Source organism: Octopus bimaculoides, chromosome 18 (assembly GCF_046866305.1).
Source record: "Octopus bimaculoides isolate indiv1 chromosome 18, ASM4686630v1, whole genome shotgun sequence".
Classification (NCBI taxonomy): Eukaryota; Metazoa; Mollusca; class Cephalopoda; order Octopoda; family Octopodidae; genus Octopus; species Octopus bimaculoides.
Window position 1 is genome coordinate 52301993 of NC_142945.1, and position 19136 is coordinate 52321128.

The following is a 19136-nucleotide window of genomic DNA, read 5'->3' on the forward strand; positions in this document are numbered from 1 at the left end:
ACCATAAACTAAAGCAATACGTGCAAATTTTTGAAAATTTTTGCAATAAACAACTTGGTTTTAACTCAATCATGGGTTTGATTTTTTTTTTTTGTTTATTTTCAGTTTTGTTTATGATTTTTTTAATAAATTTCAGTTTTCACGGCTGAGATTTTCTACATTTATATTTATTATTACATGAATTGTTTTTTATACCTTCTTTCTTTTTAAACTGTGATATTTTATGCAATTAAGGTTCTACAACTTTAAGCAGTGTTATTTTAGTAACTTAAAAAAAAAAAAAACTTATTGTTTATATAAATTCTTTAAAATATCAAATTTTGAATATAAATTTTTACTTCAAGGAAATTTATCCTTCACTATTTTCAACTTTCTGAAGTAAAACCAATTAAAATAAATTGCTGCTATTATTGCCATTCTTAGGAGAAGAAAAGAAAAAGCAAAAAGAAGGATGGAAAGAATGAAATAGAAAAGCTGTTAGATTTCCAATTAGTTTAACCAATTCCACAGGTGTCTCCGTTTTAACTTAGCTTTATAAACTGGTCATATGTAGATTTGAATTTAAGGTTCATATTTTATTTATCAATTAATAGTTGAATTCAAAGTTTTTTTTTTGTCTTTTCTATTTTTAATATATATTGTCTAAATCTTTAGGAAATTAATTAAGGGATATCTGTTAATTAATGAGTTTTTAATACCACTTTTGAATTTGAAGTAGCTTTCATTTTCCTTATTCTACTTGAAAACATTTATGTTGTTTTACTTATCTTAATAAGTCTTTTAATTATAAAGATCAGAGTATTATTATTTGTTGTGTATCATATGAGATTGTTGCTTAGCTTCTATTTACATTTTAAGACAAGTCAATGTATCAGTGATGAGATAACTATACATCTTTTTTTTTTGTTTATATTAAGTGAATATGTGTGGGTGAATTTTCAATATGCTGTTAATATATAAATAACATTCCCTATTTTGTTTTAAAAAACACTTTGTCAAAACACAAAACAGAATATAACTGATATGTTACATAGATAAACATGTTGTTATTTTAATTCCATGACTTTTAGAAAATCTTTTACGAGCTGTTGTTCTTATAATAAACTACCATGATTCCACAGTTTGGATTTCCTACCTTCAAAGAAGCTAATTTGTCTTGTTCTGAGATATTTTTCTCTAATATTTAAGTTAATTCCTTATATTTGTTTTCTTTTCTCAAGCCCATTCATTTTCTTCGTGTATTTTAAATTAGCTCATAGTGTTGTACATGTGAAAATGCATTGACAAAAACAGGATAGTTAGCTACTGCTACTGCTATAACAACTCACGTTTTCCATCTCTTTCTCTCAGCCTATCCCCATCGGTCTCCTCCCTTTCAGATTTCTTCTCTCTTGCAGTCTGTGTAGGCTGCTGGTTGTAATGCATGCTGATACCTTAGTATGCAGGAGAGAGAGAAGCCTCTACAATTCTCTATGCTAGCAGCTAACAACAGTGAAGAAAGAGAGATTGCCAAACATTCTCTTATGTCCTCCTATAGCAATGTGCTACACACAAATGTAAACAAGATTTTTGTCTAAGTGAGGTTAATTTTAATGGAGATTTGCGGACGGAAAGTCTGGTTTCCATCTCTTTTAATTGTACCTGAGTTCAATTTGTCGTTAAGCATCATCAGCATCAGCTATAGCAAACTCACCGCTCACATCTGTGGAGGTTGGCAGAATAAAAGTGAAGAGAGTGTATATAACTACTGCTAGTCTTCTATATCATACTGAATCCACGGCCAGCAGTTTAAGATTGTAAACAGCTAACATGGCCAAGCAATGGATCTTTTTAGAATCAATGAAAACATTTTGATAAAAGAAAGAAAGAAGGTACCAATCACCTAACTTAATGTGATTTACTATTTGGCATGCTTTGTCATGCAACATGGAGCAACTATTACTAGTAGCTATGTGTTATTGTTATTATTTCCTCCCTTTTTTCTTCCTTTCCTCCCATGTTTCATCGGATTTCAATTTATGAACATAAACAAATGTTATCATGAACCGGCTAAAAAAAAATTGCAATTTTTCACTCTCGTTTGAAGTTCCCAAACTATGTATATCTCGACAAGAAGCTGCTGCAAAAGATGATGCAAGCAAAAGTCTGCTTCAGTTACCTTCAGAAGCACGTGTACGTTCATCTAGCTTTGACACAAGCAGCCTTCCTAATAAAGACAACCAGGAATTTTTAAAAGTCCCCAATACCGGGCGTCGATCTAATTCCTTTGATGTTACCGCTAATATCGCTATATCATCTGATGAAGGTATTTCAGACCAGGAAACTAATTCGGGCAAAAAACTTCTTAAGTGGAGACGTGCTTCTTATGAAATTCCTAAACTGTGCATACACTGTATACACCTTGAAACTCTAGCAAATCAAGAATTAGATACTGTCCTTAGTGATAAAACCAGTCAACAACTAGATTTGCTGACATCTGACTATCCGGGAGTGTTTACTTCTTCATGTGAATCTCTGTATTCTTCATCATCTGATCTTCCAGCTGACAGTGACTATAGTGACAAAGATGACAATTCAGAATGCAGTATATCTGCCCTTTCTTTACTGGAAACACATTCTCCAGATATTATTCAGGATAGTCCTTCTCTGTCAAGCCCCCCTCTTTTGATAAAGTCACCAAATGAGCTGACGCCTTCAAATGATAACCAACTTAAAGAAATATCTTATATCAATGTCTTGACCCTTGAAGTGCCGACAGTTAAGTCGCAACGTTCATCCTCTGTTGACACTGGATGTTTACAAGTGTCACCTTCTGATTCTTGGAAATCTTCCTTGAGTGGAAACGAATTTCTTGAAGTGCCAGTCCAACCTCGGTCTAGTTCAATTGACGTACGGCTACCAACTGAAGAAGACAAACATTATGTTGCAATTAATAATGCCAACAGGTATATTATCTATGGATAATCCTTTTGCCATCGCTTCATCTCTGTTACTATCTTCTCCATGTTAAGATTTTTCATGTTTTTCTAAACATCATACGAATATATTTAACTGTTTTTAAATGCTTCGGTTCAAAAGACAAGCGTGATAGTTTTTACAAAGTGAATAGTTACATAAATAACATAAAACAAATTAACCCATAAGTAACTTTAAGTTTCCAGCATTGTTGATTTTTTTTCTCTATTTTCATCTTTTTTTTGCTATATATTGTTAAAATTGTATAATTATAATTTTAAATTGTATTGTATTAAAAAGACATACTTTTAGTTTAGTTTCTCTCCTTCAGTTTTTTAAACATGTGATTAGAACGTAGTCTGATTGTATGCTATCACAAGTGTTTATTTATTCTTACCATCTCTCTAAAATTTGTATATCATATTGCTTCTCTCACATATCTACTCCAGATCCATTCAGCTGAAATATCATACTAAGAACTTTTTCTTCTTGTATTATTTTATTGTATTATATCTAGCGTGTGTTATCTTAAACATTTGTCAGTCTTTATATCTTGTTAGTCATCACTTTTATCCTTTTGTCATTATTACATTTATCACTTCATTTATCTTTTGATATCAATATATTTTTTCGTTCTATAATTAAGATCTACATCATGCAAATATCAAGTTACTTTAACTTTGAATTTCGATATCTACTCATCCTAGTAATCTTTAAAATTGACCATCCCACTCTCACCCATTCTTTGAGTACAAATTAATGACACAATTTTAGCTGAATAATATTTGCTTATTAGCAAAACTATTTTATCCATGAATGCTTATGTGTTCTACATGTGCATAATATATATATATATATAAATATTTATGCAGTTTAAATATTGTACAAACAAGACACACCTACAAGACAAAGATAAGAAGATAAGAATTTTAAAATGTCTTTCTGTATTCTCACTACTTCTAAAAATGCTTGATAAATTTTAAGTATTTTTGTAATCTTTCTTATGATATGTGTAGTGTGTGGTTTAAAAAAAAAAAAAAAGTAATTTACAAAATGCCATTTTACAGCTGTCTCAGATTATCGTTACATTCTGTTACAGTACAGCAATTATTTTGTAGTAAATACGCAGAGATTCTTCCCTCTATTGTGATCAAGTAAAGTTAAATGGTACAGTTATATATATATATATATATATATATAAATAAATATATATACACACACACACATGTGCGTGTATGGTTATATATACACACATGTGTGTGTATAGTGACATATACACACACAGGCATATATATATATATATATATATATATATATACATACATACATATATATACATACACTCATGTATATGTACACATATGCACACAAACGTATATATACATATATGCACACACACACACACACACACATATATACATCTATGTAGTTTTATATGTGTATGTGTATATATGTCTAATTTTGTGTGTGTGTGTATATATATAAATATATATACCTGTATATATATATCTATATATATGTGTGTGTGAGTGTGTGCTTATATATATATATATATATATATATGTGTGTGTGTGTGTGTGTGTGCGTGTGTAATGATATAATATGTATATATATTGTATATCCATATGTTATTATATGCCTGATAGCTGTGTGCTTGCTTGGAAACTCTGTTTATCATCTGATTGTCTGTTCTACATATTGATCTCAACACTGGCTTTCTTTCTTCTCTTATTCTGAAACAATAGCAACATTTTAACCTTTACCTTTCATGATATTTTAATTCTTCTCTTGCGAGTACAACCAGTGTTAAAAATCATCATTAGAAGTTTGTATTATTTGTGGTTTGTACTGGAATGGAGTAGACACAATCGACTGACCTATTCCTTGCATATGTGTGGCCAGGTGCTGATGTTAGGTATAATACTAATGATAATAATAATAATAAGCCTTGTATAGATGAATGTTTTTGTTGTTGTTATTATTATTATTATTATTATTAAGGTGGAAAGCTGGCAGAATTTGTAGAATTCCAGACAAAATGCTGCTAAGCATTTTGTCTGTCTCTATGATCTGAGTTCAAATTCTGCTGAGGTCGACTTTGCCTTTCACCCTTTCAGGGTCAATAAATTAAGTACCAGTGAAATACTGAGGTCAATGTAGTCAACTAGTCCCCCTCCTATAAATTTCAGGCCTTGTGCCTTTAGTAGAAAGGATTATTATTATTACCATTATTAAGGTAGCGAGCTGGCAGACTCGTTACCGCACCAGAAAAATTGCTCAACAGTATTTCTTCTGACATTAAATTCTGTGTTCAAATTTCCCAAAAGTTAACTTTGTTTTTCATCCTCTCTGGATCAGTAGAATCAGCACCAGTTGAGCACTGGGGCCAATGTAATCGACTTACCCATTGCCCCAAAATTGCTGGCCTTGTGCCAACATTTGAAACCGTCATTATTATTATTATTATTATTATTATTATTATTATTATTATTATTATAACTAAGGTGATGAGCTGGCAGAATCGTTAGCATTTTGGATGAAGTGTTTAATGGTATTTCACCCATCAGTGCATTTTCAGTCCACATTCTGTTGAGGTCGACTTTGCCTTTTAACCTTTGGGGTTACTAAATATTACAGTGACTAAATATCACTGTAACCACATTTGCTGTGATATTGTTAGAAATTCTCACTTTCCTCTTTAGCCAAGCACTCATCAAATTTTTATTTGAATTCCATTTGAAAAGGAAGGTGAGGTTTGAGAGGGATGTACTTTCCCCACTACCCCCAGTAAGTTTGTTGAAAGATGGGTAAATGCGATAAGGATGGTTCAAGTGTGTGGGCCTACTCTAAGCTGTTACCTATAGGCTAGAGAGTAAGGAAGAGAAAGGAGCATTTGCCATGGTACTCTTGGTGGGTAAAGTGGCTCACGATCTGTAGGTTTCTTTCATTGCCCCTAATCAGTGTTTCCCACTCCTATTGGGGAAATTTATTTGTCAGAAATTTTTATTAACTGTTATTGTTTCAAATGTTCACACATTTTTTGTTGCTGCAAATCCCCGTTGTCCTTCATCCCTGTACTGTCCGAAATGTTCTTTGCAGCTTTTTTGGTCAGTAAAGAAAGAATTATTACTAAGGCAGCAAACTGTCAGAATCATTGTCCTGCCAGAGAGAGGGCTCAGTGGCATTTCTTCCAGCTTTACATCCTGAGTTCAAATTCCGCTGAGGTCAACTTCATTCTTTCATCCTTTCGGGAGTCTATGAAATAAGTAACAGTTAAACACTTCGGTTGATGTAATTGATTATTCCCACCCGTCAAAATTTTAGGTTTTGTGCCTTTAGTAGAAAGAATTATTATTATCATTATTGTTGTTGTTATTATTATTATTACTCCTGTCTTATTGAAGGCAGTGGTATTGTTTTCAGTCGTGTTTGTTTGTTTGTCTGTGGACAAGATATCTCCAGAACCACTGGATGGATTTGGATGAAACTTTCAGGGATGTTTGGCCTTGTAACTTTGTAACTGGTACGAAATTATTAGATTTTGGGATCGATCCAATACTGGACAAGGATTCTGGATTATTTTTCCTGATTTTTTAACTTAATTTTTGAGAGCAGCCTGGTTCATTTTTAGTATTCTCGTCTGTGAGAGCGATCGAGTTTATTTAAGATATTCTCATTTTAAAAATCCTCTCCGGCTAATCGTTGAGAGGACGTTGGTGTTGCTTTGGCAGATGTTTGCGCTCTCTGAGTGCTCTTGCTATTATCATCATCATCATCATCATCATCATCATTATCATCATCATTATTATTATTATTATTATTTTTAGTAGTAGTGGTAGGAGGAGGAGAGTGGTGGTCAAAATTTCTTTGCCATATTTTTGTCTCTGTATGGTCTGAGTTCAATCCCCGTTTAGGTTAACAATGCCTGCCATCCTTCTGGAATTGATTTTAGTTGTGAAAACTCAGTGTGAATGGAATCAATACTATAGCCAAGTACTGGACATCAATGCAATCAGCCAACTCACTCCCTTGCGACTCTGTTAGAAACCTTTGTTATTATTGCTATTAATAATCCTCTTTAGGGATTTATGCTCTCTCCGGTCATTAAATACTGAGGTCATTTTAATCAATTGCACCCGGTCATCTGCATTTGTCTCATATTACTATTTGATAGAATTGTTAACATGGCAGACAAAATGCTTTCTGGGTTTTCTTTTGCTTTAACATTCTGAGTTCAAATTCTGCTGAGGCTGACATTGCCTTTCATTCATTCACACTCCCAAAATGTCAGGCGTTGTGTGTTTGGTTGAAAGAATTATTATGATAAATAGCAGAAGTGACAGAGTAGTGGACAAAGTACCTTATGGTAGTTAGACATCTTTATATTATGAGTTCAAATCCTGCATCAGATATGTTTGTGTTTCGTCATTCTAGGATTAATGAAATAAGTATCATTCAATTTTATGCCCTGCATTAAAGCTAACGACCATTACTTTAGTTGTTATATTATTAGAAATGGCAAAATCATTAGAGCATCAGATGAAATATTTTGCTCCATTTTGTTATGGCATTTTACATAATGAGTTCAGGCAACGAGCTGGTAGAATCCTTAGAATATTGGACAAAATGCCTAGTGGCTTTTCTTCTGGCTCTTATGCTCTGAGTTCAAATGATACCGAAGTCAACTTTGGCTTTCATCCTTTTGAAGTTGATAAAATATGTTCTAATTAAGCACTGGGGTCAATGTAATTGACTTACTCCTCCTGCTAATTATAGTTGGCCTTGTGCCAAAATTTGGAAGAATTTTACATTCTGAGTTTAGATGCTGCTGTGATGAACTTCCTTTCATCCGTCTGAAATCAATCTAATAAAGGACTATTCGAGTACGTGGGTTGATTTAATTAACATATAAACCTAATCTGAAACGATGGCCCTAAGCAAGGCAATCAAATTGACAGAAATAGTAGTTTCAGAGTTAAGTTTGTTCCTCTACATTCTTAAGGTATAAATGCTATCAGTACTAATTTTGCATTTTGTCTGACTGAGGGCCAATGACTAAGTACTAATAATATATACTTAATAATACTAATAATATGTGATCTTGCATCAGTATAAATACCCTCCAAGAACATAGAATAGATCACTTGGCATAGTACCTTTTACCAGTTTAGTAACATATCTCTACTTTGTGAGTTCAAATCCTGTGAACAGAAAAAAAAAATCTTTTATTACACTATAAGTATTTACTCCTTGAAATAGATATTGATAATATAATAAGTATGAATTTAATTTGGTTGTGTGATGTATCTCTCTCAGCTGGAAAATTTGGTGCCATTGGGCAACATTATAATTGCTGTGGTTGTTGTCTTCATCAACACCCACTTCACACTACAGTTGTTGTTACTACATCTTCCAACACTGTTATTATTATTATTATTATTATTATTATTATTATTATTATTATTACTGTTACAACCATCAGCAACTCTGTATCCTCACAATGAAAAACTGCTATTAAATTGAGGAAGTAAACGTGAACTTTTGACTGAATTTTTGGGAGAGTTTGGTACTTCACCTTCTTAGAACAATTAACATTGTTTCATTGTTTTCATAAATGTGTGTGTGTATGTACGTGTATGTATGTATATATGTACATGCCTATCTATCTATCTATCTATCTATCTATCTATATATATATATATATATATATGCAGAGAGAGAGAGAGAGATACACACATGCACACACTTGCATACACATATATGTTGTGAGTGTGTATGTGTGTGTATATAATGTGTATGTGTGTGTATATAATGTGTATGTGTGTGTATATAATGTGTATATAAATACATACATAGATTTGATAAAGACTGAAAGAAGTCTGTTGTAAAATCATATCGAGGCTTAGGGGGGAAATATATTGCTTAGAAACAGGAGAAGGTTAGCAACAGGAAAGGCATCTGGGCTTAGAAATCAGCTGCAAAAAATTCTGTTTGATATATGTCAGCCTGGAAAAGTTGTTAAAACTACAATGACAATGATGATCACACACACACACACACACACACACACACACACACACATGCACATATGTCTGTATGTATGTACATAAATTTGCATACACTTATATGTATATATACATGTATATGTAGATAGAGTGAGTTATATATATATATATATATATATATATATATATATATATATATATATATAAAATTTGAAAACTCTACAACACTAGGTGAAAGTGCTAATTTACAAAACATGTGACTTATGAATAAAAATATGTAAATGTACAACCATCCAGACATCTGAGTACCTGATTATTATTTTTTCTAATATATAATTCCTGTACATCACCTCCAAACCTTCCAATATATATATATATATATATATATATATATGTTTGTATGTTTTTGCATGTGTGTGTGTGTGTGTGGAAAAGCAGTTATGTCCTACATTTTTTTCAAAGGTATATTTAGAGAGAGAGAGAGATTATTAAGGATCAATTTCTATTGGGGCTTATTGAAGAAAAGCACACCACATTAATGGCTGTATGGTAAAATACAAATCAACAAGTAAACAATTGAAGCAGTCCAGTGATTTTCCGTAATCTGCAACTCCAGGTGTATCCAAATTTCTAGAGAACTTCAGGGTGGTGTAAAATAACAATAAACAAAAACAAATGGATGATTATACAGATTAGCTACAATCGCTTCATTAAGAAATTTTATTGCATTATATGCACTCACATGCATGCATGCATACCACACACACATTCATATGCAGCTATATCTTCTAAGCCTCTTCTGTGTTTATTGCATTGCAAAGATACTGACAATTTTCAGTTTATCCAGAAATATTCATTCTCTGAAAAGATGTTCTTGACTTGAGCTTCATAAAAGTGTTCAAAAAGAAGAAAATAATACGAAAACAGAAAACCCCTCCAAAAACAAAATATATAAATTTAAAATGTTTAATATAATTTTTATCGTTTTACATTCTTGGGAGTCATTGCTTTCTATTTCCTTTTTACTTTTTTTACAATACTGTGCAAATTTCCGTTATCATTCTGCATTAATTCATTTTCTAATCCGTAACTCATTCCAGTGTCTGTTGCAGTTCTGGGGTCCCATGGTATTCTTAGACTTTCTCTCAGAAGCAAAAAATGGAAAGTTACGAAGCTTCTGACCCTTTCCTTGAAACGTGTCCCTATTCTGCATTGCAATCACCTAAGCACTGTGCTGTAACCTACATCTAGGAGTATACATTCACTTAGTTTTGTATATTATAGAGACTATAAAATCATGTTATGTCCCTGCCCCTGCACATAATCTGTCCCTGACAAATCTCTCCCCAATAATCTCTCTTCCTAACATTTCTTCCATCTCTCCACCCACCTTAGTTCACCATTACCGTCCCTCTATCTTCTACTCTCCCTTCGCAGCTTTGCAAGCCTACCTGCACGCATTATGTCCCTGTTGAATCCCTTCCCCTCAACATATTTTCATAACACACCCTCCCTTTATTTCTGTCCACTCCCTACATCCTCTTCTCACCACTTTCTACTCTCTCAAAAACTGCTTAACAACTTAAAAGATGAAGACAATATTAAATTTGGTTACGAGTGACAGAAGTAATATTTTTGTAATCATGGATAGAGAGACATATATATAATACAAAAATTAATAATTTACTCAAAGACAAAAACAAATTCACTAAAATCAGGAAAGACAACACCAAATAGCTAAAAGTAAAATGAAAGTAGCTTATTACAGCAATAAACACACAAATAGTATCACTTTACTTTCCAGGCATTAAAGGAGAATTATCCCTAACACATGTGGTGCAGTAAAAATGCACAAGCAAAACATTCCCCTCAGACCTTTTAATATCCCATAATAGATACACCTACGCATTCAGTTGCCAAACAAATACGCAGCTTTATCAAAGAATACGCACCAGTAAAATATAGAATAAAATTATCTGAGGAATTTCTATGGATTTTAGACAAAACCAATGCAATATGTAGCATCTGCACAGTAAGATGTAGAAAGTTTATTTCCAGTGAAAGAAAGAATAGAAATCATAATAAAAAATGTATATAAACACCCAAATATAAAGTCAATGCAATACCAGAAAACTTATTATTAAAAAACACTAATCATGGTGTGTACAACTAAAGTATCTTCTTGTTGCCCACATGGTAATTTATACAAACACTAGATAGAGTGGCCTTGGGTTTCCACTTAGGACCCGTGTTTGCAACTTTCTACTTATCCACAATCAAGAACAGAATAATACAGAAAACATCCACACTTAATATACACCTAATAAATAGATGATATACTAGAGGTAAATGAATGCATTATAAGAAGTTAAGAAACTCAAAGACGACTTAGAAAACAACTCTGTTCTAAAATGTATCGTTAAGAACAAAACAAATGGGACCATGATTTTAGGCACAACCATACAGGGACAAAAATGTGGATATATTCAATAATATACACCAAAGATTCATACAAATGCATTTACCAGTAAATGCCCACACAACTATGTCAGTGGTAAAAATCATTACTTAGAAGAACATTTATATTCTCATCCACAACAAGGAACTAAGGAAAGAAATTCACAAAAATCCACAGCATTAATTAACAGTGGATATTTTAATAGACTTGTAAACTGAGTTCTAGAAGAATAGAGGATAAATACAACAAAAACGTCAGAGAATACTTTCCATAGAAATGCACAGGCCACACATAAAATTTATTATATGAATCAAACGTATAGAAACTATTAAACATTCTGTTCTTCCTTCATACATCTTGTCAGTTCAGAACCATGGTAGAAGACGCTTGGCAAGGGTGCCGCACAGTGGACAGAACCTAAAACCATGTGCTTATAAAGTTAACTTCATAATCACTCAACTATAACTGTATCTATTACACACACACACACACACACATATATATATATATAATATTATATTATGATTATTATTATTTTATGAATTTTACTTTGTATTTTATTATTCTTATTTATCGTGTATTTACTTATTAATTTTTTCTATATGTGACTCTGGATTTTCATGGATGAATTCATGTATATATATATATATATATATATATATATATATATATATGAACACATTTATTTTCGTCCTTAGTGTAAATAGACGTGGATGAATTTGTTTTGTTCTATGTGAATATTTATGTCTAGAAATGGAATCATTGTATTGCTAAAAGATGTATTATTTTTACTGTTCTTGATATTGAATCTTAATATTGAGTTGTTTTCTAAGTCTTCAATTAATTTCTCAGTATTTTTCAGTGTGTCCATTACAATGGACATATCATCCCTATACCTGATATATATATTGGATGTTTATGTCTAGATACCACTTTATTTATTATTGCAACATTTTCAACACAACAAATTCGTTATCATCATAGCTTTACATCCACTGTTTCTTGCAGGCATATGTTGGTTGAGTTTTCTGATGCTCTTCCTGTTGCCAACTTTTTTTTTATTATTTATAGTGAAGACACAGTGTTACTATTTCAGAACAGGGGAATGAAGGTCCAGTTCTTACAACATAGATATGGTATAGCTATTCTAAAACCAGCATATACATGTATGTTCTTGTGTTTCTATTTGCACTGGTATTTTATTTATGCTATGTTCTTTTATGTTATAATTTAGCCACTCAATGAACTGGGATTTGTATATAAATAAATAAACTTTAGACTGAAAGAAGTACTGCTGCTATTGACATGAACAACTAAAAACCTTTCAAACTAGTTTCCCATCGTGGCTGCAGTCTAATGAGTGAAGCAAGTAAAAGAATAAAAGCTCATAAATTAATATTTTGATTGATAATATAACTTAAATGTTATCAATTTCAATACATTAGCCAAATTATAATCCCCATTTTTTTTTGCCTATTTACTCTTGCTTACTGAGAACTAATATATTATTTATTCTAAGATTTGTTTAGATTATTATTTGTTAAGTTGTGAGATTATAATTTTTTGGTCTGTTGCAGATGAAAGATTTTCCAGCAGTTACACTTGTTTTATATTGCCTAAGTAAATGCTGAAAAAAAGTTAATAATCTGAAAAATTTTAATCTTCTTAAAAAATAAATCATCTCAGACATTTTAAAATTTGATTAAACCATGTTAATGAATTATGAGAGTGTTGATGACAAATTGAAAGTTTTCTTTAATTCTTTTCTCCAAATATTTTGTCTGTTAAGTTTTAAATCTTGTAAAATTTCATCTTTAAATACATTCATTTGTTTTAGGCTTCTAATTTTGTGGACAGTCAAAACAAAATTACAGTTAATATCATTTTATAGGTCTTAACTGATATCGTTTTCTCTTTCGCTTTTTCCTCTCTCTCTCTCTCTCTCCTCTTTCTCTCTCTCTCTCTCCTCTTTCTTTCTCTTTCTCCTCTTTCTCTCTCTCTCTCTCCCCCCCTCTTTCTCTCTCTCTCTCTTGTTGTTTAACCCCAGGTCATCTTCGATTAAGCAGATCTATCTACAATATTTTGCCAGCTGTGACCATATCTTCTTTTATTTAGACATAACACACATTCATATATGAACTACATTATCCATCATGTTTTTTTAAGGCAGAAAGCTGGCAGAAGTGTTAGCACACCGGGCGAAATGCCTAGCAGTATTTCATCTGTCTTTATGTTCTGAGTTCAAATTCCACTGAGGTCAACTTTGCCTTTCATTCTTTCAGGGTCGATAAATTAAGTACCAGTTGCATAGTGGGATTGATCTAATTGACTGGACTCCTCCCCCAAAATTTCGAGCCTTGTGCCTAGAGTAGAAAAGATTATCCATCATGTTTTCTTTTGTTTTCCTGCCAGGTTATATAATTATCATTTTTACCTTTACCAATGGAAAAGAAACATTACATTTTAAAAATATTTTTAGTTTATTTCCATGAACATTTCACAAAAGTCATCACCTTTCCACTGTAATATGTTTCCAGCAGGTAAAACCTGATTGAAACACGTTCTTTCATATCTACATTTCTTGTATTTCAGTTATCATTTAACAAATTTAAATTAAAAATACTAAAATACTTTACTTGTTGCTAGGCAATATTTCTCCATGCAAGACAGGATACCAACAATATTGTATTTGGTCAATTTCGACAATCAGGCTCTTTCTTGAAAGACAGGCGGAGTAAAGTGACTGATAAGAAATAACAGTGGTTCTTTCACAAATATATTTCACTAAGACATCTGCTTATCTTTTATTTTTCACTTGTTTCTGTCGTTGCACTGTGGCCATACTGGGGCATCACCTGCAAGAGTTTGGTCAAACAAATCAAATCCAGTACTCATGTATTTTTTTCTAAGCTAGGTATTTATTCTATTGGTCTCACTTTGATAAACTACTAAGTCATGAGGATGCAAACAAAGCAACACCAGTTGTCAAGATCTGGGTGGGAGTAAACACGAGGACACACAAATTACAAATTGATATATGCATGCACATATATATATATATATATATATATATATATATATATATATATATATATATATATATAATGGTCTTCTTTCAGTTCATCTTGGGTGTTACAAGGAGTTTTGTTGGTCTCTCACTCAACTGCACTCCACACATAATAAACAAGGGGGTTGCAGTCTAGGGATTTAGGTGGCTAGATGTTAGGGGTGATGCGGTTGTAGAAATTGTCTGACAGCCATGACTGGGTTCTCCTGCTTGCATGACATGGTGCAAGGTCGTGTTGCTAGACATAGGGTCTTCCAGTAGCCACCCTCTTGACCCAAGGTGGTATGTAATTCGCTAGTCCAGAGTAGTAGTAGTAGTAGTAGATAGAATAAGCAGAAAGTAAAGACTATATCTCTGTCACCTTGTGCTTGTTAACTTACAAATGTTCAGTCTGAGTATAACTATAACAATCCCGTCTGAGGGCCTCTGTACTGCACTTTGGCCAAGTATTTCCTACTATAACTTTGGGTTAACCAATGCCTTGTGAGTGAATATGGAAGACGGAAAATGTGTGGAAACCTGCCGTGTATGTGTGTGTTTGTCTCCACTACTTGACAATGTTGGTTTGTCTAATGGTCCCCCATAACTTAGCAGTTTGGCAGAAGTGACCAATAGAATGAGTACCAGACTTTAAAAAAAAAAAAGGTAAGTACTGGGGTTGATTAGTTTAACTAAACCCTTCATCAAGGCAGTGCCCCAGCTTGGCCACTGAAAAATAAAACGTATAGCAGCTCAGATTGTATATTCTTGCACAAACAGAATTTTCCATTTACTCTTCTTGTATAAATGATTACATTTGTGCAATATAATATATAAGCAATGTCTTTTAAGATAACCTTTTGCTTATTCAAAATATAAAGCTTTTTTTAATAAAAAAAAGATTATCTTCAAAAATTTTAGAGTTCAAAGATTCTTTTCTACAAAGTTCTTTTATTATTATTACTATTATTATTATTATTATTATTATTATTATTATTATTATTATTATTATTATTATTATTATTATTATTATTATTATTATTATTATTATTATTATTATTATTATTATTATTATTATTATTATTATTATTATTATTATTATTATTATTATTATTATTATTATTATTATTATTATTATTATTATTATTATTATTTAACGATGAAGTCTTAGTTTTGTTTCAGTGCAATGCAACATTAGTAATTATCTCATTCTGGAAGAAATTTATTAAAAAAAAATTTGTTGGTTTGTGTCATTGAAATTTATGCGTTGTTACTCATAGGTTTGTTGATTAAATCTTTCCCCTTTAGTTCCTTTACTGTTGAGTTTAAATTAGTCTGTATTTATTTTTTTACTCTCTATTCATACGGTCTTTTTTTTTTTTGTTTTGTTCATGATTGCTTGATTCAATGTCAAAGTTGTTTCTTAGTCAGAATGATCTAATACAAGTTTTATGTTACATAATCAATAGCTTCTTTTGAAATACAGTTTGTTTGTTTGCTTCTTTTTTTTTTTCTTTGGTGCTAATTCACATCTGTATTTTTGGAATTATATATTAAAAAAAAATATCATAATAGTGACAAGAAATTTTAATAAATGAAAATCCATATAATTATTTCAAGACATCACTGTAATTATTCTAATCATGTTAAGATATTTTCTATTAAGTTTTGTGTAATTGTTTCTACTTTATCTTTTAGTCCCCCTACTGACAATTACATAAAATAATATTAACTGTAATTGTATTATTAGTATTTTATTCTAATGCTAGGTTGAAATTTTTATTTTAAACAATCTTAATGCAAATCTAAAATGAAAGACATTATAAAATATTATTCTAATGTTAGGTTAAAATTTATTGTAAGCAATCTTAATGTTAATATAAAAAGAATGACATAATAAAATATAAGGTACAAAACATGCTGATAACGTCATGAAAGTACGTATGTTTTAATTATTTATTATTAAGAGTAGTTTTTATGGAAAATAAAATATAACTACAATAATAATGTCTCTATTCACAATATGATGTAGCATATTTGAACATGAATAGGCTGATCGCTGTTGTTTTTCTTCATCAGAGAACATCTCCAATGTGAATTTCTAACATATGCAATTCAGTGATCTATGGAGACTTAATGACACATGAGTGTTTCGACCTTATTGTGTGTCTCCTCAGTCAAAGCTACCCCTGGACTAATTTATCTAGCAAGAGATATGGTGCTATTCATGTCAGTAATCTATGACCAAACAGATTTATGGATCACCATGTCTTGTTTGAGGATTAGTGTACCCAGAAATACATTACCAAATGTATCTCATTTTTAAGGTACTAGTTCTGAAAAACAAGTTTCAGTTTCCTAGTTTTTGCAACTCAAGCAATTACATAGACAAAACCTTATATGTAAGGAATATATTATATCTATATGTATGTGTATACTTTCATTTGCCTTATCACAGTTAAAATTTGAATAATCAACTAATGATAATGTATAGTCTCTTGCTTCAAGAGCGGGTTATTTTTATTCTATTTTATTCAATAAACTTACCATATTAAATAAAATTAACCTTAGATCTGTAGATGCACATTTTGCACAATTGCATATATGTACAAGCCTGTCCCTTCATGCATACACACATGGATTTATTCATTCAATGACAAAAATAAATCCTATCTTTACTTTCTCACTGTTAATTTCTTCTGCTGAGCTTTCCTAAAATAGAAGAATGCTGTAACTCTTTTAGAGGACATTCCACTTTCCTATTTTCTTTCTGGTGCCATCTAAAACAATATCATTAATCTCTTAATCTCATATAGTCAAGTGTTGATGTCAGGAGTGTCACTTTAAGACAATGGCTGAAAGTATCACCACTAAAGTTATCACAAGAGAGACAAAAAAAAACAAAACATTATTTGCTTTAAGTCATAGTTTTTCTGTTTGTTAAATATCCTTTTAAGAACAATATTGCATGTTAAATATGTTTTTTTTAAAACATGCAGCAATATGTTTTTTTTTTTGTTTTTACTTGTTTTCTTACTTTTGTGGTCGTTGCTCTCTACTTCTTCATATTTCTTAAACTTAATATGACAACAGACAATTACTGATAATGTGATTTATGTTTTTTTTTCTATGATGATTTTTTTTTTCATTCTTTGATTTATATTTGAGCAATAACTATTGTGTTTTCTTCTGGATGATTGCATTATCTAGTGTATCCTTCTTATTGTGAAGCGCATGTTGTGATAAGAAGGCGATTTTGCTTACACTTCTTGCAGGTCAAGTAGGCTTAGAGGTCCTGTAATTAACTGGCAAAAGTTAAAAACATGCACTTGAGACACCTAATGACTAATAAATAAACACTCACAACGCCCGGCCTGGGAATCGAAACCACGATCCTATGACCGCGAGTCCGCTGCCCTGACCACTGAGCCATTGCACCTCCACATTTTAATAACTGTAGGTTAGTCCTATTTAACAGGCATTGGTTGTTGTTCGTTGTGAGAATGAAACCAACTTATTAAAATGTTGGATGAGGGTATAGCAAGGCTGTCATCCATCAGTTGTTCATGGAGGAAGCTGAAAATGTTTAACTATTTGCCACTGTGTCAAGCTCTCTGAAACAGTGGATGAAGGTGTTAGCTTTTATAGGATAAAAAGAACTCAAAGGGACACTTCAAACTATAGGTAAGAAACACATGCAATCCCCTAAAAGTAAATTTTAACTACTGTTTTACTCTTTTTTTGTTTCAGTCATTTGACTGTGGCCATGCTGGAGTACCGCCTTTAGTCGAGCAAATCGACCCCAGGACTCATTCTTTGTAAGCCTAGTACTTATTCTATCGGTCTCTTTTGCCGAACCGTAAAGTTACAGGGACGTAAACACAACAGCATCGGTTGTCAAGCGATGTTGGGGGGACAAACACAGACACACCCACTAATTAACTAATTCAATAACATTATTAAATCAGCTGCCCATTTAGAATATTTTCACATTTTGAATTTGTAACTTATAATTGTTAGTCATCAAGTCAGAGTGTGTGTGTGTGTGTATGTGTGTGCGATGACATCATGATGGCCATGTATAATTGTTCAGCAGACCTTCACAAATCTGGGAACTAGCTCGAGTTCATGTATGAAAGCACATAATTGTTGCTGATTCTTTTAAACTGATTTATTCATTTATTTTAATAAACCTGGATGGTATCTTTCAATTAATGCACAACTTCATTATTGTTCCTAATGTTATTATTCAGAATGATATGCAATCACTGAAGATGTTCAATCAAAAATATTTGCTGTATTGGTTTTTAAGAGTAGTTTTCAACCTTTTCTGATCACTGTCTTTAAATAGTTTCATCTTCAAATTTAGCTATTCTTAGATTTTGGCTCCTTAGAATAAAATCAAATAACTAATTGGAAAGAATCTTTTACCAGTGTATTATAGTATTCAGGCCTTTGTTTTGTTGCTATCATCCAATTATCAATGTACCATTATATTAATTCATTGTCTATAGCTAAAGATGCTTTTACACATTATTTCTTTGTTAATCTATATTAATATTCATAATAACTAAGATCATTCAGTCGCCTATCAAGCAAGGCTGTGTTATTTTATTTTCTAATTTTAATGTTTGAGTGATAAAATTTGTGGCAATAACTCTTTTTGTATTTT

The 19136-nt window shown here is 31.6% G+C and overlaps 1 protein-coding gene across 2 annotated transcripts in view; it reads left to right on the plus strand.

Moving 5' to 3' along the window:
* The first annotated feature begins 1328 nt into the window (after window positions 1–1328).
* The window catches only part of LOC106878091 (diacylglycerol kinase zeta-like), a 351530-nt gene continuing 333722 nt past the window's right edge, over window positions 1329–19136 (plus strand). The window contains exon 1 of one of the 2 annotated variants that reach the window (XM_089366299.1): window positions 1329–2945. In XM_089366299.1, the coding sequence (XP_089222425.1) occupies window positions 2041–2945 (905 nt within the window). In that variant the 5' untranslated portion in view covers window positions 1329–2040. The remainder of the gene's footprint in view (window positions 2946–19136) is intronic. The other variant, XM_089366298.1, reaches the window with a different exon arrangement.